The sequence below is a fragment of the Ptychodera flava genome, unplaced genomic scaffold (genome assembly GCF_041260155.1).
Source record: "Ptychodera flava strain L36383 unplaced genomic scaffold, AS_Pfla_20210202 Scaffold_30__1_contigs__length_3116999_pilon, whole genome shotgun sequence".
In the NCBI taxonomy this organism is placed as follows: Eukaryota; Metazoa; Hemichordata; class Enteropneusta; family Ptychoderidae; genus Ptychodera; species Ptychodera flava.
The window spans coordinates 879,051-903,633 of NW_027248352.1; the positions used below are offsets into that span (position 1 = coordinate 879,051).

General features: G+C 35.8%; 2 protein-coding genes across 2 annotated transcripts in view; both read left to right on the plus strand.

The window, feature by feature from the left end:
• The window catches only part of LOC139127300 (nicastrin-like), a 222,620-nt gene that overhangs the window by 135,750 nt on the left and 62,287 nt on the right, over positions 1–24,583 (plus strand). The gene's annotated exons all lie outside the window — the stretch shown is intronic.
• LOC139127243 (reticulon-4-interacting protein 1 homolog, mitochondrial-like) lies at positions 15,888–20,659 on the plus strand. The gene is made up of 5 exons (XM_070693154.1): positions 15,888–15,914; positions 16,339–16,475; positions 17,127–17,307; positions 17,765–17,857; positions 20,437–20,659. Exons 1-5 carry the CDS (start codon positions 15,888–15,890, stop codon positions 20,545–20,547), a joined length of 549 nt encoding a protein of 182 aa, XP_070549255.1. The 3' UTR covers positions 20,548–20,659.

Genomic DNA, 24,583 nt, shown 5'->3' on the forward strand with positions numbered 1-24,583 from the left:
TGCATATCTAATGAGCTTTCAAAGCTGGAATATATAGTTTGAAGCTTGACCAAAGGCAATTACACTTGCTATATAAAGTGGTGATACAATGATAGCAGTCAAAGAAATTAAATATTTTTATTTCAGCTAATTACATATTTGAATACTTAATGACCTATAGAATTAATCTGTGGTGAATATTGTTTATTATGTTGATCATAATACTTTCAATGAAGTTGCAAACATGTGGCAAAGGTTCAAATTTACACATAACTGCAATATATAATGAAACACGTGAGCATTTACAGTTCATATCTGGTTTTAATTAATAATATTACTGGCGACTATGACCACCTAGTGCATAAACCTCCGTCAGAGCCAAGCTATCTTCGTAACACAACCAGTTGATTACTATCACACTGCACATGTGGTACATTATGTACTGGTATAGTGTTTATTGCCGTTGTTTATTATGGAATTTTTGTTCAGACTCACAGTCACCTAACTCTAAGTATGCTTGTTGTACTTATACAAGTATAACCTGTGTTTCCAAGCATTGCTTTCAACGTGCTTAATGAAGAGCACAAGAAACACTGCATTGTAAATGTAACAGATGATTTTTCATACTTGTGACTCATAAACCGATGGGAAAGTTAAAGTTTATGCGATTGATCTATGTTGTGTTTTTTTTCTGTGTTTGTTATTTTTGCTGGCTGGCTGGTAGGTTTTTCAAAAATCCAAGGACGGAAAAAAAAGAATTTTCTGGGATAAGTGGTTGGGCGTAGGGCCGGCAGGCGAAGCTGAAGACTGATCCTTGGTGGTAGTCGGATGGTCTTGGCCTTCTGCCTTGTTGGTCGAACCTATGCCCGACCTCGTATCCCAGCAATCTTACAAGTATCTATGACCCAAATTTGAATTCTACTGTCAACAATGCCAATGATCGTTAAACACTGACACCCTGTATCGACAAACCAATGACTGGGTATGGGAAGTAGAGTAAGAAAACGTTGTTGATATATGAAACAAAAATCTTAAAAAAGACGGTCAACATTTATAGCTTTAACACAACCATGAAAACATTGGACGACACATCAAAACATGAAAAATTCTTTGTATTCTAATGCTTGCTGGCAGTGGGTGTATGAAAGTTTTAGTACATTATGATCTTCTAAGGTGAAGTCAATAATTGTTTCAGTGTCAATCCAGGCCCTATAATTTGCCACCATTCTCTTTCACAAATACTACGATACAGTTACACTTGACTGATATATTATACAGTGGCGCTGCGTTAGGTTCGACAAACAAACCATAAAGAGCCCTGCCTTTTTAGACCGTTCAGCGTTGAGCCCATCCGGCTACCGTGGCGATTAAGGGACTTTGTAAGAGATATATACCACAGCCGGCAAAGCTTCAAAGTTTCATTAAAGTTTGCCCGAAGTGGGGACTCAAAACAAAACAAAAACAACAAAACAATTAACACCCAGCTCAACCAAATTGTATTTGAAACTCAAAATTTTTACAGTACTATCAGCCTTTTTAACTATCTTGCCAATGTGTGTATTTCATCAAAAAAATTAGACCAATCCAACCCCCTTAGTATTTTACAGAACTGTCAATGTTAAAATTATGGCCTTTTATAAGAGATTGAAACTCCACTTTGTCATTGTTGGTGATCTTGATCGAGCGATCACTTATCCGAATATACTGCATTTCCGGGTAGGCCAGCCCGCTGTATACCACACTCATTATCCTCGGCAACTAAACATTAATATTCAAAAACCACATCGACTTACTTCGGCTTTTTTATCTTTTTAGTCGTCTTTGGATTTATCCAGGAGGTACTTGGACTTGAAGAAGTGGCAGCAGCCTGACCACTGTGGCCAGTATCTGGCTTGACTTCAGTGTCCTGAGTGTCTGGTTGGTGACCTGTGGCAAATGGCGACGGACCCATTGCCAAAACATTCGCTATAGCGGCGTCGACGACGGCGGCAATTCGCTGACGTTCACGTCTACTGTACTCACCGCCATTGTCACCATTTCCCCTTCCACTGTGACGTGTACTCAACATGACACCAGTGAATTGTGGTGATTTGGACAGTGCAACACTCTGGAGGACACGGCTATTCGTTCAGAGTTGTGGGTGATCAGGTGTAGTGGCTCCATGTAACATGTAAAAACATGGCGTCTTCATCAATATTTATAAGTAGTATAAATATTTATAAGCTCATTAATATTAATGATTCTGTTTATTACTGTTATTATCAGTGATACTATGCTATACCCGTTAATTACTGTTACCTACTGTATCTACTGTTCATAGCTTTTAATACTGTTTATTATTGTTATTATCAGTGATAATATATATATATATGTATATATATATATATATATATATATATATATATATATATATATCGGTGACTTACTGTTACCTACTATATCTACTGTTCATAGCTGTTAATACTGTTTATTACTGTTATTACTGTTACTGTTATTACCCTGCTGTATGAAATAGTTCCTGATTATGTTGTGCATGAGCTTAATGCGCTACCAAAAGGCTAACGTGGTTAGTTGATTAAAATTAGTTCAGTGTAGAAAAGAAGGTAAAATAAATTCGGATTGGTGAGTAAAAAAGTGATTCAGTGCTTTCGATAGGATTTTCTGACTCGATGTGCGGCGTTAGATATTCGTTGTCTGCTCGCAAAGTGATTCTTTTTCACCCTGGAGTGCGGTGACAAAACGTTATTGGACGCCACACAGTTTGATTGACAATCTTGTGAGACGAAAGTTGCAATTTGTGAACCACTCACAGACTTTGTTGTTGATGAACTTTCCCCCTCGTGGTATAAAATTGAGACAATATTCGGAAAGGGCCTGTGCTGCGGCATTTTGTAATATGACGCATTTTGTAACAACTTACGCAAAATGTAATAAGGGTATCAGCATTTTGTAATAAAATATTGTTTACGCGATTTGTAATAAGGGTATCAGCGTTTTGTAATAAAACGCGTTTTGTAATAATTATAAACATCCGCTGATATTGTATGTATTTCAAATGCTTTGTGGTTTCTGAATACGTAAAATTTAATAGCATGTAATGATATCGAGATTATATCTCACTACCAGTGCTAGGTTATCATATTTACGCCATATAAGGGGGTCTGAGTTGACAGTCAAAATGCAATCGAAGACAGAATGAGATTTATTGTATGCGATTTATAATTGAGAAAACAAGCCGAGAAAGTTTTAGTAGGTTTCACATACAGTACTTTGAAAGACAATATACTGCAGACCTTTCTGCATTTTTTTCTCTTCAATGTCACTGTCGGTGGATGAAAAGAGGAAGGCTTGGAGATGCAGAGCTCAGAAAATGATAAAAGACAGCGACATCATCAACTTGACAGTGTTGTGTTCTAAGACCTAATTTTATTTGCTCACGTGTTGACACACGTGAGCATATGTCGCAGCGATGTCTGTCTGTCTGTGTGTCTGTCTGTCTGTCTGTCTGTCTGTCTGTCTGTCTGTCTGTCTGTCTGTCTGTGTACTCAATATCTCAAAAACGGCTCATCAGATCAGAATCAAATCTGGTACATAGATTCAGTATGCAAATGGCAAGAACTGATTAGTTTTTGGTGGGTGTGGCTTGCTTACTTTTTGCTCATTTGCATAATTAATGATTTTAGAAAAAAACAGCTATATATTGACAACGACTGCACACAATTTGATAAGATTTATTACAAATGTTGATCACACCAAGATATATCAGCTGTGAAAGGTATCAAGGGGTGACATAAAAGATAATGGGTAATTTGCATATTTAATGAACTTTCCTCATTAGGGATATATATCTGATTTGACTTGATCAAAATTGACAAAACTTGGTATGTATATTGAAGATACTATGATTTAACATTATTGAAAGTCATTACGCATTTTTACTTCATCAAACACTCGATTTGCATATTTAATGAACTTTTGAAATTAGGATATTTATTAGGATATTTATTTGAATTGACCAAAATTGATGAAACTTGCTATGTACATTAAAGATACTATGACCTAATATTTTTGAAAGTCATTAAGCATTTTTACTTCAGCCAAATACTTATTTGCATATTTAATAAACTTTCCTAATAAGATATATATATCTGAATTGACTTGACCAAAGTTGATGAAACTTGCTATGTACATTGAAGATACTATGATATAACATTATTGAAAATCATTAATCAGTTTTACTTCAGCCAATTCCCTATTTACATATTTAATGAACTTCACTAATTAGGGATATATATCTGAATTGACTCGACTGAGGTTGATGAATCTTGCTACATATATTGAAGATACTATAAAACAACATTATTGAAAATCATGAAACTTTTTACTTCAGCCAATTCCTAATTTGCATATTTAATGAACTTTCCTAATTAGGGATATTTATCTGTATTGACTATACCAAATTTGATGAAACTTGGTATGTACATTAAAGATACTACGATACAACATTGAAAGTCATTAAGAATTTTTATTTTAGCCAATTCCTTATTTGCAAATGTTATGAACTTTCCTAATTAAGGATATTTATCTGTCTTGACTAGACCAAAGTTGACGAATTGCTTTGTACATTAAAGATATTATGATACGAGATTATTGAAAGTCATTTAACATTTTTACTTCAGCCAATTCCTAATTTGCATTTTAATGAGAACATTTCAGTCAATTCCTAATTTGCATATTTTAATGAACTTTCCTGATTGGGGATATACACTTGGCTTTAGAATCAATCTGTGGTGAATATTATTCATTATGTTGATCATAACACTTTCAATGAAGTTGCAAACATGTGGCGAAGGTTCAAATTTATACATAACTGAAATATATAATGAAACACGTGAGCATGTTCAGTTCATATCTGGTTATTCTAATGATGTACATGCCACAAAACCAACCTTATCCAGAAATGGTATCCTTATGACATTTTGAGGGTTTCGGTCTTATTTGTAGGGCGTTGCTACATTATTTTTTACTTTGTTCACCAAAGAAAAACAATAAATATTGTTTTGGTTACAATAAATTGTGTATTCTTATGTTTTTGCATGTATATTGGATGAAGTTTGCAAAACTCGAATAATCAAATTCTGAGTTTTGCAAAATTATTGTAATGTTAGTGTACACTGTGATTTGAACGAAGCTTTTATTGGGTTCATAAAAATGATGTTACAAACATTTTCTTGGAACCATCAGTTGTAGACAACAGAATCTAATATACATTTAGACATAATTGAGAAATGGGAAGTGATAAATTCTTTAGAATGTCGTCAGAAAGAGAAGCAATGTGTGAAAATCATTGTAAATTTAGAATACTGGTGGCCATTTTGAATATTTAATGAGGTCATGTGACCAGTATTTGCATATTTTTGGGGCAATTGTAATACTACAATTCCAAACATATCTTGTAATTGTGAACAAAGTTTATAAAATTCAATAGTCAGATGTTATAAATTAGGATACCTTGACCTGTCTGACCCCTATTCAAGGGCGCTGTGTGTAATTCTTCACTTATGAGTGAAGACAAGAAAATCTGTGTAAGTTTTATCAAATCTGTGTAAAGTTTATCATGATATATAAAGTTTACATCAAAGTCCATGGTCATGGGACTATAAAATGTGATTTAGCATTGGGATATGATACAATATCGATTATCTTTTACTAGAAAATTGGAAAACATGTAAAAATAATGATAAATTTATATTGTTGGCGGCCATTTTGAATACCTAATTAGGTCACATGACCAGTATTAGCATATTTTTGGGACCATAATTTGCATATTTTTGGGACAAGTATTTTATGGTGATTCCAAAAATATAATGATATGGGGAACAGTCTTCGTTAATTTAAGAAGTCAGACGTCATGCTAGATGGTACAAATGTCAACTCCACCCCGGGGCCATGGGGTGCAAAGGGTTAAAGTGGAAAATAACGTACGAAAGGTTGCAGTATTATGAGCAACTTCTTTACGTATGATACAACCGCGGCAAAGCAAGTGCATAGGTAACTGATTGTAATACAAACACTAATAGTAATTAATATGTAGTCTAACTTCGCCTTGTTTATCTATACTTTGTCGCTGTCAGTAAGAAATCTCAGCAGGGTGGCGTTAAATGGTACTGTCTTCAGGAAGTCCATGCCAAGTTGATTTTATATTTACGTTTGGCAAGGAGACTTCTCATATCTAAACCAATCACCCCGTGGTTTATTAGCTCTTTATCAGTAAAATAAAGATACTTTAAAGTTTTCCAGTACTTGTTGCTATTGTAGTTTCTGTTTGTATTACAATTAGTTATCTATGCACTTGCTTTGCCGCGGTTGTATGTGTTTCTCTAGAGTTGATTGTCTATAATCTACGGTAATAGATGGGAGGGGCACGTTGATATGTCAATGCTGACAGCTGATATTTATCAAAATATACTGAAATAAACACTGACGCGAAGCAGTCAATTAAAATACTGAATGATAATTTATTTTAATTATCCCATAGACAAGGACAAAATAAAGCTCTATCGACAGACCTGCCACTTTTCCTTGTGTGTAAAAGGTAACAATTCATATCTACTGAGCCCTGGTTTGTTTTCTCAGATCTATTTCTTTCCCGTTGTGTTCCTCCTTTGAATCTACGCTATTGCCAAATGGTAAATTTGGCTAGCCAACGAGCAAGGATAAGCTGCCCTATAATACTATGATTAAGCTATAGGCCCTATTTGATTCGCTATCCTACTGGTTATACCTGCCAAATATCTGTCATTATCATTAAATGATAACAGCCATAGACAGATAGATAGATAGATAGATAGATAGATAGATAGATAGATAGATAGATAGATAGATAGATAGATAGATAGACAGGCATACTCAGGCACTCTTTCCTCCCTCCCTCCCTCCCTCCCTCCCTCCCTCCCTCCCTCCCTCCCTCCATACATACATACATACATACATACATACATACATACATACATACATACATACATACATACATCATACATACATACATACATACATACATACATACATCACTGAAACATCAGATTATTCTGAATATTTAGTTCAGTTTAGTTTAGTTTAGTTTGGTTTTAGTTTGGTTTACTTTAGATTACTTCAATATAGTTAAGGTTATTATGAAAATAACGCAAAGAATGTATAACGACACATAGGCCCTACATGTAGTCATTAGCGCACGTTTAGCGCGTCGGGCGATGCGTTGCACTAATGTCTGAGTGCTTACTTTGCGGTATTTTCGTAACAATTATTATCATACATCTCCTTTTTTATCAAGAACATATGCACCCGTCGTTTCCGATGCATCATTCCATACACTTTAGAGGCATATTCTGCATCGCTTTCTTGCGAGCGGGTTAAGGGTAAGCGCCATCTTTGTTTACATCGCGCGCTCATCCAACATTCGATGTACGAGCCGAGCAGCGATGTCGTGCCATATTTGTACAGTGCCGTCTTGGTGAACTTTCGTTATTACCTCATAATATTTTTCACCTTCAAACAGTCGTAATACATTATTATGTTTCTTTTATCAGAAGTTATTTTCAAAGTACAGTATGGAGTTTCAGTATGGAGCCATTCAATGATGCAATGTTTATCATCAAATATGAAAGTAAAGGGGTTATTGCATGCCCGTTACGTGCCCGTTTTTACGGAAGCTCGATTCTATTGTTTGCTAAGGCAGATGTATAATAATTTATTTTATGTTATTATATTTTATTTTATCTGAGTATCTACCTGTTGATTGCTGGTTGTCTGCAATACATCAGAAAGAATGTCGTTATCCTCTATCTAATAAATCAACTGACTGTGTATACCAATGATTCTCTCAAATATATGATAATAAACTAATCAAAATCTAGTAGTTACCTGCCTCAGAAGATCAGTTGGTAAAAATACTGATTGACAGCTATCTAAAATTAAGTCTTTCTGATTTGAAATGGAAGTCAGGGAGCGATCAATTTTTGTACTTACTTAACGAGTAAACACACACTTTGTAATACCATTCCAAAGTCAATAAAATATCTGTTAATGCTTTAAAACTGGGAAAGGTTTTTAAAATTATTACAAAATGCGTCAACTGTTATTACAAAGTGCGAATTATTACAAAATGCTGATACCCTTGTTACATTTTGCGTAGACAATTTTTTATTACAAAATGCTGATACCCTTGTTACAAAACGCGTAGACTGGTTTATTACAAAATAGTGCAGATTTTATTACAAAATGCGTCAATTATTACAAAATGCTGATACCCCTTATTACATTTTGCGTAAGTTATTACAAAACACGTCAGTATTACAAAATGCCGCAGCACAGGGCCAATCATGGCGCAAGTTTTAGAGAAGACAATCAACCCGAGGGATATGGGAGGGCTTTATTTTTAAAATATCATCCAATGATAGTTTGGATTTATTTTATAGACATCCTGAAGGAAAGTCATTCATTGATGCCAAGTCGCAACTTTGAACAAAGCGAGAGCCCGGGCTGAGTACGATCACCTGGCCTCGACAATATTTACCCAGAGACCGGCGTTGGCGTTGATAGATCATACCATGTAAAGTTTTCTTACTACTATCTCGCATTACTTTTTTTGCGGATATTTTGTAAATCACACATTTCCAATCGCGTAAATGATAAGCTTAGGCTCCATGCACTGAGAATAAACCAAGGGACGGACTACGTCGCATCAGAACATTTTCACGTCCTTTCGTGTGATGATCGACCTCCGCCACTCCATCCCGGTGTCAGCCCCGGCCGGACTGGATGTGTTTAATCACGGCAATTTGACAGCAATACTTGAAAAGAAATACACTACATCCCTACTCATTGTAAAACTTTATCTTTCTGACATTATTATCCAAACATCCTTCCACAAACTCCTAACTTTGCGCGATATGCACATATTGGTTTTCCCAGGCCAGGAGATACGGCGCGCCTGTCATCGGCTTGTAACATACATAGGAGTTCGTTGACCTCATTGTACGTCTGGGCGGCCGACTGGGCGACGCGCGAAATCGTGACATCTTTTAAAATTGGAAGTTTTGAATAGTTCATGCTGTTTGAAGGTTATAATTTTTAAAAGCTCATGGCTCCTATTATATTCCTATCTATTGATCTAAATCTACGCCTCTTACGAGCGTATACCGTTTCGGTCACAGGTTCATGTTTGAGTGCACAGGCAAAACATGATCGGGGGTGCGACTCCGCGGCTTGTCGGGAGTGTTCGTTTGATGTCGCTAACTCACATTAAACCAAACCCATTCACAATTTTAAAGATAGGACGAGCAAACAAAGGTATGGCTGGTGTAAATTAACATGTTTCAGGACATTATACGCGTAAAGATACTTGAAATTAGCGGTTTTCGTTTGTGCTGAATTTGTTTCCATAGAACATAGGGTAAGCGACGGGGTCAGGTATAGCGGTCGGGCGCACTTACAAACAAAAAGTCGGTCGCGAGCCCCCCACCGGAGACGGGATATTATAATTATTAATCGCAAACACGGAGATAATTTAAGCAAACAAATGAAACCAGGTGAATGCCAGAATAATCTGAAAGATACTTACCAAAATGTACCTCATTAAATGCGATTGTGTTTGTTTATATTTGCCTTTATTATAATTTCTCGCGCGGGGGCACCGTCAATTGTTAGGGTAAGCGAGAGTACACGGGATTTTGCGAGAGATTTTGAAAAACCGCATTTTTTATCAAAATTATGAATTTTTATCAACATATTTCTGTACCACCGTGTTCCTGAATGAGAAGAGAACGTGTGGCCACAAAACAGGGTCTCTTTACGATCTGTGCTTGGAGAACGGGGTGAAAAAATGATCCGGGCGTAAATAGATCAACCTGAATTCTTTTTAGGGACTGGTCAGTTTCTTCGGCCTGGGGGCCGGTCGATTATTTTTTGCCGACGTCAAAAGTGGCTGACCCCCCCTATGCCAAATTTTGAAAACAGGGTGATCCCCCCCCCCTTATTCCAAATTTCGAAAACAAGGTGACCCCCCCCCCCGGCGCGCGACATAGGTAAAGCAAAAGGTGGACAAAAAATTATATATTATATATATATATATATATATATATATATATATATATATATATATATATATATATATATTATATTTTACATTTTACATTTTACATATATTTATATTTTAAATAGTCATTCTATGTTTTAATGAAATTGTTGACATGTCAGTTGTAAGATAGGAATTTCAAAGTGTCAATCTTAAAGTTTGAATAGAGTACATTTTGAATGAGCTTTATTTTGAATGAGGTTTGAATGTATTTCACACTTTCTATGCTTAACCAGATGTCCTGAACTGTTGTACAGAAATGGTTGTCAATCATTAATATCAAAGAGGAAAAAGCAGTGATCAAAAACTTTGATGGGTGTAAAGACTTGCCAACTATCCAATTAAATCTCCTAAGGAGCCATAGAGAGCTTTTTTAGCCAAATCTGATGTGTACAGTGTCTGAGAGGACCTTTTCTTGTAACATTGAAACCATAAAAGCACAGCTAATAATGACAAAAATTGCCTTTTTAACTGTTATTTTGTTCATAAAAAAGCATCTTTCTACAGAAAACCTGTGACACAAAGGAAAATAATTGCATCAATGAGAAGGAAAGATATCTTGTCATTTTTCTATCTCTAAAATAAGTCACTGTATCAAATATATATTGTGAAATATTTGTGCATGTTGCTTTCTCATACTGAATTCTCATAGAGAGAACAGAAAAGTATCAGAAATTTGTCATCCTTTTCATATGAAATGCAGATTTCATAACAGTACACTTTCACTTAGCAAACATCAAGATATCTCTGATTTATTAAAGTGTGGCGCCCGAAGGGCGCGCCGAAAAATATGAAACATCCTGATATCTCTGATATATATGCCTTGCATATTAAAGTCATGCACCTGAACGGCATGCTGAAAAATGTCTGATATATATTAAAGTAATGAGCTTGAAGAGCACGCTGAAAAATATTGAACATACAGATATCTCTGATGTATGTATGCTTGATATGTTAAAGTTGGGTGTGCTGAAAAATATGACTGATTATTAAAGTTACGCGCCCGAAGGGCGCGCCGAAAAATACAACTGAATAATGAAATTTGTGGCTGACACTAGCATTTTAGGCAATGATGAGCCTGTGTCAAAATTCAAAAACACACTGACCCCCCCTATTGGGCATTTCAAAAACAAGGTGACCCCCCCCCATCACCAAAGTCAAAAACAGGGTGACCCCCCCATGAATCCACCGCCCCCCAGGCTGAAGAAACTGACCAGTCCCTTACTATATATTGTAGTAGTAATCAGTAATAATATGTTTATACCCGTGAATTACTGTTACCTACTGTATCTACTGTTCATAGCTGTTAATACTTTTTATTACTGATATTATCAGTGATAATATGTATATACCCGTCAATTACTGTTTCCTACTGTATCTACTGTTCATAACTCTTAATACTGTGTATTACTGTTATATTCAGTGATAATATGTATATACTCGTGAATTACTGTTACCTACTGTATCTACTGTTCATAGCTGTTAATACTGTTTATTACTGTTATTATCAGTGATAATATGTATATACCCGTGAATTACTGTTACCTACTGTATCTACTGTTCAAAGCTGTTAATACTGTTTATTACTGTTATAAAAGTGATAATATGGATATACCCGTGAATTACTGTTGCCTACTGTATCTACTGTTTCTTAGCTGTTAATACTGTTTATTACTGTTATTATCAGTGATAATATGCATATATCCGTGAATTACTGTAGCTACTGTATCTACTGTTCATAGCTTTTAGTACTGTTTATTACTATTATTATGATTGATAATATGTATATATCTTTGAATTACAGTTACCTACTGTATCTACTGTTCATAGCTGTTAATACTGTTTGTTACTGTTATTATCAGTGATAATATGTATATACCCGTGAATTACTGTTACCTACTGTATCTACTGTTCATAGCTGTTAATACTGTTTATTACTGTTATTATCAGCGATAGTATGTACATACCCGTAAATTACTGTTACCTACTGTATCTACTGTTCATAGCTGTTAATACTGTTTATTACTGTTATTATCAGTGAAAATATGTTTATTCCCGTAAATTACTTTTACTTCTGTATCTACTGTTCATATCTGTTAATACTGCGTATCGCTGGTATTATCAGTGATAATATGTTTATATACCCGTGAATTACTATTACCTACTGTATGTTCTGTTCATAGCTGTTAATACGGTTTATTACTGTTATTATCAGTGATAATATATATATATATATATATATATATATATATATATATATATATATATATATATCCGTGAATTACAGTTACCTACTGTATCTACTGTTCATAGCTGTTAATACTGTTTATTACTGTTATTATCAGTGATAATATGTATATACCCGTGAATTACTGTTACCTACTGTATCTACTGTTCATAGCTGTTAATACTGTTTATTACTGTTATAATCAGTGATAATATGTACATGCCCACTATATTAATGAGCATTAATGAGGTATGAATATTAATGAGGATCATCAATATTAATGAAGACGCTATCTTGTTACATGTTACATTGAGCCATTACCTGATCAAGACGCGTAAGACGCCTACGAATAGGTCACATGAGGTTAATATTTACATATGTATGATCAGTACAGAACGACTCGGGAAAGGCCGCGTCACAACATTGAACAATCTCATTCCGATCGCACAAATTACTACTGCAATTATATGAAGTCAGACGGAGCGTTCCTTTTTTACGGGAAGGAGGTCAGGGCAAATCAGAAGGGGATTACAAAAGATTTTTTGGAGGATGGGGCAAATTTTATAATCAATGGTTTGCGAGGACAAATTTTACAAAATATTTGTAAGGAATGATGGCAAAAAACATGAGAATTGACCGAAAAATATAGAAAACAGAATATGAACATGGCTTTAATCCGTCTGAACAGGTGATAACAAGTAGAAAAACGATTTTATACACAACAATAAAATTTTCAAGTTGACCAAGAGAAATCTGTCATGGTATGACTTCTTTGACTCTTTGACAGCTGGGGGAAATAGCTCAAAGTTCTCGAAATATGGTGAAATATTGAGATTTTGCAAAGATTTCTGGATTTTGTAGTTACATAAGCATATATTTGAACAAACAGGATGAACAATTAGCTTAGCATACTCATAATTCCATTTTGTTTAATCTCAGCTGACAAATTACTTTTGAAATTTTCTCTGTGAAAAAAAGGTTTTAATGAACAATGGGAATAAAACAAGTCCAAAATTGTTCACTGTGATATTAGAACCGAGCAAATTTAGAACACTGCATAAAACCCTACAATACCTATAGTATTAGCATGGATTATTGCCTGTATTTTAGCTGAATTGTCCATATTCAGATATTTAGTCTGTATATATTCATGTTAAGGTGAATTCACATGTATTATTCTATAATAAAGGCAACATAGTTGAATTTATCTATATTATTGACTGTTGATGCAGGTACCTAGCATTTAGCATGCTGTAGGGAGCAAAGGGCCCGGATGAGCGGTCACATTTTACACTTGATGAATTTCGGGAGGGATTATATTGTAAAAAATAATTTGGAGAGGGGTTGTCATTTGCATTTCATAGTTTAAGTTCCACTGATCGCCTGCTGTAAAACCCAATGTTCCCTAACTCATACTGTTCCAAAGACAAAAATCTTGGGGGTCTTACTCCCTTTCGCAATACTATCAACTTGCCCTGTGATAAAAATAAGTATAATTCGAATAAAATGTGTAAAACCATTCACATCTACAATGTACCACCACTTCTCTCGTAGTCTTCTTGTGACGTGGTTAATTCAGTACAGTACTCGACGACAAAGGCATGCATTTTAAGCGCTTTCATATACTTCCCATTTTTTGACCCAATTTTTTGGACTACCCATCGAATCGTGTCGAAATCGTAATATTCAACTCCTTGATACATCATGCATGCAAGTAATATTCAACTCCTTGATACATCATGCATGCAAGCATGCCTACCTACCTAGTTACCAAGCTACATACCTACCTCCCGACCTACCGATCGACCGATCGATTTACAGATAGACAAGTTTTTTTCTAGTCTATAAAAATGCCTATATCGCCATTTTTTTTCAAAAGGCCACAAGGAGCTGAACACTGATTGCTAGTCTAGTGCACTGAAAGTTAACAAACCACATAGTTGAACGCTACAGAAATGGATTTGGATTACTGCTGTAACACTTGAACTATATAGTTATACGGTATAATGTTCTAGGACAGGGCTGATGATCGATGAAGTTAGGTCACCTACTCGGAATATGGTGACCATGGCAACAGTTACTTACACAAGAGACCGTTCCGCTCTGTTCTAAAAATAGAGTATGTTTTGTATTAGTTTTATCACGGGAAACCGTCGGAGAAGTTAGGCCGTGTGAGGGAGACAGTAGGGAACTGCTAGAGCAGTTAGGCCTAGTTCGCCGGGGGAGGGGGTTCTCTCTCATGGCTTAGACTGTGGACAGCTGCTCAGTTCGAAGTTGGAGACCATGTGTTAGAAGAGACGACTCGGTCTTTGATACCGGGTCTGTATTCTCGCTATTGGAAAGTTCTACTTTGGTGGACTCGTACTCAATGTGGGGTAGAGAAAGCCACCAAAATCTCATGAATTATACACGTCGCCGCCATTCGCCAAGGGACTGCCTGAGTTCGTCTGGGGTCGTTACTGAAAATTAGGGCAAAGACATTATGGATTTATTATATTTTCTGCAGAGTAGGTTCTGCGTACCAAAGTAATTGTGTTGTACAAGTTTTGTTGTTTTCACATGTAAATACACGGCCCCTCCGTGGTAACTATAATAAATGCGACACTTATGTCTAAACGATATCTTTTTGAGTGAATCACCATTATTGAAAATAATTGTAAGAAGTGTGAGCCGCTAACATCACCGCAAACACTCGACCGCTCTTTACTTTCTCTATTGGTAGGAAAGGAACTTACGAAAGTAAGGGATTTCACGAATAGGTCCGTTATATTGGTGGCAGAGGAGACCCACCGTTTTCTTTACATTGGTGGCAGTGAGGGGAACCAATCCACCGCATCTAAATGTAATTAAAGACTTTCATATCGATCACCGTACGTGTTACGTCTTGAACTTGCGTTGGCAAAAAAACATATTATAAGTAAAAAGGAAAAAAGTCGGTAGTAGTTCTCCTGAATGAACAGTGAGTACATAAAAATAAACAAATCTTTACCACGAATGGCTGCTTGCAAATTATCGTGCTCGGTATGTCGTTTCTTTGTGCAAGAGGAATTCTTTGGTACACTAACAGTACCGGGGACTATGACGAGGTCTTGTGAGGTCATAAGATAAGGTGTGTTCGCGTTGGCACGTCATTGTGATTAATATAAGCTCTACTTAGAGTTCTCTTCAGCTTAGCTTAGGTTTTGTAAAGGACGCCCGGCATGTTTTAACATGTTGGGCTAGTGTACTTTGCGTGAAAGGTTTTGTTTGTATTGCCAAATAAAATAAAAAGTTCTGTTTTGCCAAAGGAGTGTTTAACCTAGAGTGCAGACACAAACACTTATGGAATTAGAGTAGAGGAGCATCGACAGATTGCGTGGCATATAAACGGAGTCGAGGACGATAATACGACGCAAATTCGAAAACGAGTAAAATGCACGATTTGAACGCCGAACTCTAAGTGATATGCTTCATTGACATTTCTCTGTTGTTCATTTAGCATGTCATGTCAACAACGGCAACGTGGCGAGAATGCTTTAAGAGAAGAACTGTTTGATTTCCAGGAGGGGCATGGCAGCTGTGTTTTTCACTGTAATGGTAAATTCTTCCTCCCCCCCCCCCCGAAATTAGTTTTTTTTTTCACATTCAGGAACAATGTGCACACTTTTTTTCTCGAGCTTTAACTTTGTAACGAGCTGGTCAAATTATCCCTGAGTTTACTTGTCACTTGTTCACAACTTCACTTGTACGGGTTATACCACATAATTGTGGTGTAAGGGTTAACCCTCCCTTCTGATGTGGTACATCTAAGACAAAACACTAAGGTAACATGTTCAGTGATTGGATTTCATTGTAACTGTGTGCAGACACATTAGTGGTTAACTCACTTTAAATGACAAAACGTACGTCTACCGTGAAGATCTTTCCTTTGTGATTTGATACTATACGCTACAACCAAGTCATCTTATTACAAAGTGCTTATCCATGCCGCACTGGAGGTATCGGAACTTTTGTCATCCAGCTTGTCAAGTCAAGGGGAGGTCGTGTGACCACCACGTGTGCTACAGATGGCGTTTCCTTGGTACCCAGCCTTGGAGCTGATGAAGTCATTGACTACAAGACAGAGAACTACAAAACAAAACTAGCTGGCCAATCACAGTAAGTTTTACATTCATATTGATCACAGTGCAGATTACATTCAGTAACATTGCACAGTACATAAACATTCATCAATTAGTTAGGAATAGATTCTATTGTCTTATTAGCAAAGTCATCTTATTGTCATCCTTGCTAAAATGTATCTCTGAAACAGTGGAATTCAATCCTGATGAAATTAATAATTTAAAAAATATGACTTGAAAAGTTTGAGATTTCAGAGTGGTAGCTAAAAGTCAACTCAGATGGCACCAAGGAGATGCTTTCTTCGTTTACGTGTGCCAGTTCACAGTGATCTCATACCAGCAATGATACATGTAACTGAAATGAAATATCTGATCATTGGCCTGTTTTAAAATTTGGAGACCCTCACAGAGTATCTTCATGGGTTACTATGAGAAAATAAAACATATCTCATCAATGTCTAGTGAAGATTCTAAGATGATGTTCATATAACAATACAGATTAGTCACTGATCACCTTTTGAAAGCAACTTTTAGCATTGTCTTATCACTTGTCATGGTTTGTTCCTTCCTCACTGAAAGTTCATACATACACAAAGATATACTGTACATAGTTTGACAGCAAGCAAGCAAGGTAATCTATGACATAATACTACCATAACATCAATAAATGTTGTATTCATTGACACAGGTTTGATGTTGTGTATGACACACTCGGTCCCAGCTTTCAACAAGGAAGTCTAAATCTGCTGAAGAAAGGCGGAGTGATAGTGTCCATAATGCCAACCATTATGCTGTACACAGATCAGTCTGGTTTGTTACTGGGTGCCATCAGATCTCTGACAGGATTGGCCAGAATTGTACTGCCTCAGGTAACTCAATGTTTTTATTGTACACAACAATGCTTCTTGTATCATCTTGGGTTCATTAATTAAATCGATGTTATTTTTCCAATTCACATCCATATCCGTGAAACATGGCTGAATTTTTCAGATCTCACTGTGTTTTCATGAGATTCAATATATAAAACATTTTGTTATCAATCAAATTCATCTTATAGTGTAGTTTCATGATCCGACCAGATCTCACTGGATTCTATTTTAGTTCTCAGGTTGGTGAAATATTTTGGCGAGAGTTTGTTAGAGTCTCAGATAGTTCATTGTCCTCCATGTTCCATTATGTGCATAAAATTAACAGTCCATAAATCTTGTTTATTGAGAAACGCGGTTCCCTTCATGTAACATTGACTTGTTTATTGTTGCAACATAAACTCTGCAATAATCCCTGAATAACACCATTCGGCATTCTGTTATACTCTGCATTACACAGCGTATTCTCCACGGCCGTACATTCAAATGGGCCTTCTTCAATCCCAGTGGGGTTGTCTTGGAAACAATCACAGAGCTTGTAGAACAGGGCAAGGTGAGTATACTGAGTTTGAAGCTTAATCACCGAATCATGTGACATGTATTTGGTCACGTGACATTCTATCATGTGACATGTATGTATTCATGCAGATTTCATGGCATCTCATGCTTTCTCATGTATTGTGATTAAAGATGATTGTTTACAATATTCTACGACAATGGATGTTGGAACAGATAGCATCAAGCAGTTGAAAACAAAAGAATTGCAATTTTGGTTATTTTTCAAACTCTCACATTGTTGTTGTGTAAGTGTTCCTTCAGTCTTAATGGTCATTTCTCGTCTTGGTGTAAGTCAGTTTTTAGTGAAGATACTGGAGATGATCTTCCTGAATGAAAACATTTTACTAATGATTGTTTAAGTAATGTCATCCTTACAATTGAAGAAGTGACAGATATTTTAAATGATTTAAATCCTAATAAGGCTTCTGGTTCAGATGGGATTCCCATCCGAGTTGTTCGCGCGTGCTCCGAACAACTTGCGTTGCCCCTAACTCTGCTATTAAACAAGTCACTTAAAACTGGTGTTTTCCCGTCTTTGTTTAAAAGGGGCAACGTTGTTCCTATTTTTAAATCTGGATCTCGGAATGAGGCTAGCAATTACCGTCCAATACTTCCAGTCTTCAGTAAAGTTTTTGAGAAAGCAATTTTTCCTCACATTTACAATCACGTACAGAATTCACTGGATATCAATCAACATGGTTTTGTAAAATGCCGCTCCACTGTTACTAATCTTGTTTCATACACCGACTATTTATCTACTGTTATCAATAATCGGGGTCAAGTTGACTCAATATATCTAGACTTCAGCAAAGCATTCGACTCAGTTAACCACAGGCTCCTGCTTTATAAACTCTCACATTATGGTTTCAATGGCAATATTTTCAACTGGTTTCATTCATATCTTTCAAACAGAGTTCAGCGGGTAACAATTAATGGTCATTTCTCGTCTTGGTGTAACGTTACCTCTGGTGTCCCCCAAGGATCCCAATTAGGACCTCTCTTATTTATATTGTACATAAATGACATCAACTCATCTGTTGCCAACTACATGTCACTGTATGCAGATGATTCAAAATTGTACAAGCAAGTTTTTGATACTGAGGATTGTAGGTCATTACAACAAGATCTTAAACATATAGAGAGGTGGTGTGCGGTATGGAAATTGAAACTTAATTGTAAAAAATGCATGATAATTTCTTTTACCAACAAAAAAGTACCTATTTCTTATAACTACACACTTAATGATGAGATTGTAGAGAGAGTGACATCGGTTAAAGATCTCGGTGTGTATATCACTCACAATCTCAATTTCTCCACTCACATAAATGCGATCACGCTCAAAGCTTTTAAATTATTTGGTTTTATTAAACGTACTTCTAGCAAGTTTCACAATGTTAACACCCTTAAGACTTTATACATAACGCTTGTAAGGAGCCAACTTGAGTACGCCAGCAAGGTTGGTCTCCACGCCAACATTACCTTATCAATCGACTTGAAAGGGTTCAGTGTAAATTTGTAAAATACTTGTGTGGCAGAGTAGGAATAGTATACTCATCAAATAACTACAAGTCACTTTGTACATTTTTTAAACTTCCGCTCCTACAGGAGCGTAGACTTTTTTTAGATATGACTTTCTTTTACAAGTGTATGTTTTCTTCATATGATTGTCCTGAAATTTTAGAGAATATTTGTTTTAATGTACCTTCCCGTTCATTACGCTCTGTACAGCTTTTTAAACCAACAGTTTCTAAGAATAATGTGCACTCGTTTGCTTTCCTACAACGTTCAATGAAATTTTTAAATACAATTTTACCGAATCAGACTTTTGATATTTTAATTGTAGCTATGGTAAATTCCGCAGTTTTTTATTTAACTCGATTTATTTGTCTTAATCTTGTAACTTTTGTTCCCATTGTTTGTCACTTGTTTGTTATTTACTTGTTTCCTGGTTGTAAGCTTATGTTGTTCAGTATTTTTATTTGTTTATTTATATTTTGCTGGAACTGTAATTGGGCGCAAGCTCGTTGTTCCTAGTCAAATAAAATAAAATAAAATAAAATAAAGTCTGTCCCCGGGAGGCATTGCGTCTGTAGGGTGGTGTCTAACTATATGTGTCAAACGTCTTTACTGATATCTACTAGACTTATTAGAAATGTACTTCTTTGCAATTTGACGGAGTTGTCACCATATTTAGGAGAAATATACCATTATTATTATTGTTGAAACTTACCAAAAATGTCTTTTATGAAGAGTGGCTGCTGTAAGTTCTTCACATTCCAATAATCTGCACCATGAAAGACAAATATCTGACACTTTGAATACCTTGATGCGGGTCATCTGCAACCACCTGTAAAGCACTGTTGTATTCACATTTTTTCTTCCAGTGAAAAGCAGGCAAAATCAAACATCAGCATTTCTTATTTGTTGTTTTACAAAGAAATTGCGAAATAACAGGTAAGGAGGCATAAACATATTTCTCTTATTCATAAAGAGATTAAGTAATTGTCTTGTATTGATGTCAACTATAAAATAGAAAATTTTATATCTAAAATTTCATGTCTATTTCATCGCCAGATAAAACCAGTGGTTGAGAAGACATTTTCAATGGCCGATGCTGACTTGGCTTTCAGTCATGTTGAGGAGGGACACTCACGTGGAAAAACTGTTGTTGCCATTGACAACTGACAACCTTCAACAATTCAGAATGTCACTGCATGGAAAGTGAATTTTGTTTTTTTGCAACTGATGTCAGATTTCCTGAAGTGAATTACGACTGCAGTGCAACAGCAACGCTAGTCAACTTTAAGACCGATGGAAATTGACAAAATAGTTAAGAGTTACACGGTTCAAGAATATTGTATTTGCACATCTAATGATATTGAATACCAGTCAGTATTTTCATCACTGAGGTGTTAGACACTAAAGTAGGCTATACAACTTTGGGTTTAAGAAATTGAATAATATATTCACAGAACACTATATATTAATTGGAATAATTGTTTTAGACTTATACATATCCAAAAGCTGTTTTTGTTTGTTTGTTTGTGGCAAATTTCAGAATTGAAAATTTATTATATATTACAGCAAGGAAAGAATGAGCTTTCCACAATATATGGTTCCAGAATATTACAATATATCTGTTGGACATTTAACAAATAGGATAGAAGCAGATTTGAGATATGTCAGAATATGGTGTGTTTTTACAGCTTTAATTGTCACTGTGCCTGCTGCAGCATAGCTGAGAAGCATTTGTGGTTCAGAGATTTCTTCAGAAAAGTTTTGTAGCATTGTCTTTGTATCACAGTCATGGGTCGGGCCTGTGCATGTGTATAAAGCAACACACTAAGCTTCTATCTAACTCTGTGGTAAGTACATACAATGAGTAGGATTACATGTACTCCAGAATGTGTAGGAAAATATAATGAAATTTACTTCATAAAAGCTGTATGTTGTGTACTGGAGAAATAAATTGATTACGTATTACAGAAATACCTTGTGGTCTTTCAGTTGGAAACAAAAACTGTGGTATCTTTGATTAGAAATGTATGTGGAGATATTTATCATCAGTGTAGATGTGTAGGATTATGAACTCTCAACATTTGATTGGACTCCAAGGTATTCCCGGGTAAAATCACAAACATTCCTTCATCCATCAATATTACCAATGATTTTAAAAATTGAATTTCTGTACGTATCTGACCACTGACAACTTTACGTGTAATTTCACGAAGTCTGTTTATGATTTTTGAATTTTTTTAATATTCCAAATCAAGGTATCATGTTCACAACATAACAGTGACCATGAACACACACTCAGTGTCGGTCTGACTTTCAAAAGTAACAACTGTCTTCACCAGACATGTCCTGTCTAACACTTATTGAAAACACAATGATACAGACACAGATACTGTACGAAAAGTTGCCGCAATCATTTGCCTGAGAGTTTAAAAAGGATGATCCATAAAATTTAGGTAGAATGCACACCTCAGGGACAGATTTTTTAACACTCGTTTTTTTTCTGCCGTTTACTGCTTGTTAGGATTCATATGAAAGCTCTTGAAATGAGAAAGATTTTTATCTTCTTAGTTTTGCAAAAATCAAAATTTAATGCATTTCATGATAGAGTCATCATAGGGATGGCGGCCATTTTGAATTTCAAATATCGGTAAATATTGAAAAGTAATAATGATAAAGTAATACAATGATACAGCCGCAGATACTGTAGGAAAAGCTGCTGAAATAATTTGCCTGTCATTGTGAAAAAGAGATAATTTATGACACTAAGGTAGAGTGTGCACCTCTGGGACAGATTGTTTGACTCACAATTTTTTCCAATTTTTCTGCCATTTACTGCTTGTTTGGAATCTGAAAGCTTTTGGAATGAGAAAAATTTTTATCTTCTCAATTTTGAATTTGGAATTTCAAATATCTGTATTTATGTATCAATGAAAGTAAAAGTCTAAATTATCAATACCTTGTTGAAGAAGACAAACTATGGCCAGCAAGAATGATGTACAGAATTCCTGCTTTATTTCATCATGTATGGAAATACCAGTAAGGACATGGAATTCTTTAATGCAGTCCTTTACTTTCCAACAGACTTCACTTCGCTATAATTACAAGACTGTACAGGGAAGTTCAATTGCAATAGTGTAATCGACAATACTAGCGCAACTACAAAAATGTGTGAAAAGGAATTCAACTGTAACACGATTTGAACTAATTTGGGATAATTGGGTTTTCATATTTTTAAAATTTCTCAAAAGTGTTAGGTGCCGTATGGCTGAATGTTGCAATATTACGAATTACTCACAAAAGCAAGTGTGTAACTTAAAAAGAAAAGCAGATGAGCTTACATTTGCAGATCAAACAGACGTTACTTCACCATCCAATTATCCCAATTTAGTTCCAATCCTGTTCTGTGCTGAATTCACTAAACTTTAATCTGTGAAATGCATGCATTGAGGTTAGCATTTGGACGTTGAGGGCGCTGTATAATTTCCAAGACGATGCGAAGCAAACCTTGCGGCTAAATAGCAAGGGCGCGTGATCAAAATATGGGAAGACTTGTAAAATATTGATGCTTTCCCTGACAAGGAACTGTTAGGCTAATGTTATTATACTGGGAAGAATGAAAGCGCCCTCATTATCTTTTTCCGCGAACCAAGTCAGAAACGTATCGACACCTTGGCACATGATACATCCATCCCCCGGTGATGGCACTCACGGGAAAGGCTGTGTAGATATGCTTGTTCCGCTAGATTTCAAAATACCTCTTATCTGGGATTTTCCAACAAAAAGACACCTTTATTATGAGAAATACAGGAGGAAAATAAACCAGAAAACACTCCCTTATTTAAAAAATCAACGAGTTGGTGAGTTATTGTAAATGCAAATACAGTACCCATGTCGATGTTGTAGAGGAATGAGATTGTCTTGACACATCTATGTAATTTTGTATTACTGTCTTGAACAACATGATAACGTTTGGGAAAAGAGTGTACATGAGTCATATTTTCAAAAAATAGATGATTAACAACCCACTTCTCCGTAATATTGCGTACCCGTACCTATTTTCCCTGACAGTACCATCACTGCATCGGGGTGCGTCTGATCATATAGAGCTTTAGATGTCGTAAAACATGAATGAGATGAAGATGCATGCTATTTGAATAATGGTCAAAACAATAACGTTTCATTTTTACATCGTGTACACGACATACAAAACGGAAAGAGTCTGATACTATGACATTACAGCTGACAGGAAACTTTTACAATGTTGTCTACTTGTAGAGCACTTTTTAGTTTCGTTTAGTTTAAGGTCGTAAAACATAATGAGATGAAGATGCATGCTATTTGAATAATGGTCAAAACAATAACGTTTCATTTTTACATCGTGTACACGACATACAAAACGGGAAGAGTCAGATACTATGACATTACAGCTGACAGGAAAGTTTTACAATGTTGTCTACTTGTAGAGCACTTTTTAAAAGTTTCGTTTAGTTTCTGTCACGGAAAGCTTTGACGTCGCTAATGACGAAAGAGGACAGAAAACAAACATATTATTATATAGGGCTCAGCCCTTGGTGTCGCGCCAGGGGTTATTAAAGATTGGCAATGTTATTTGTATTGATTCATGATAAACTGTAATTGTTACTTCATAAACGTTTATATGACAACTATGCCCAGTTTCCCTCTGATGAAAGCAGACATCAAACCCTACAGCAGGGCAGGTATAGATTTTCTGTAGCGTGTAAAAAATTTGGACAAAAATTGGCAATTTTTACAATGATAACAGCCTATTGCGATAAACAAGGGACGTATTATGCAATCATTATCATTGCAATGGTAACCGCACTGCCCACCTTCCACTTGCAAGCTGAAAACTATAGCGTTCCGTCTAAAAACTGGCAATTTTTGAATCTAATTATTGACACAGGGGGCGCTCTTCTATAATTCAATCCCAGCATTCTTTGCGTATGCCCCCGTTCATATGCACGACAGTTTTCTCCCTTTATCTATATTAACGATATTTTGTATCAGCGACAAGGTGCATAATAACATTTACTGGCTAATAAAAGAGGTATATTTTATAAAAGGCATGTTATATAATAGTAATTTGTTTTGGTTTTGTTTATTTACGAGTACTCAAAAAAAAAACAAAACATGGCGGCGCCATGAAAGAAGGGTACACTTCCGGTTACTCGCATAGTATATT

Bases quoted from the DNA above. Each gene is read 5' to 3' on its own strand.
- LOC139127243 (XM_070693154.1), top strand. From the start codon at position 15,888: ATGGCAGCTGTGTTTTTCACTGTAATG. The intron at 15,915-16,338 runs GTAAATTCTTCC...TTTGTCATCCAG, and splicing joins CTGTGTTTTTCACTGTAATG to CTTGTCAAGTCAAGGGGAGG. The intron at 17,308-17,764 runs GTAACTCAATGT...TGCATTACACAG, and splicing joins CCAGAATTGTACTGCCTCAG to CGTATTCTCCACGGCCGTAC.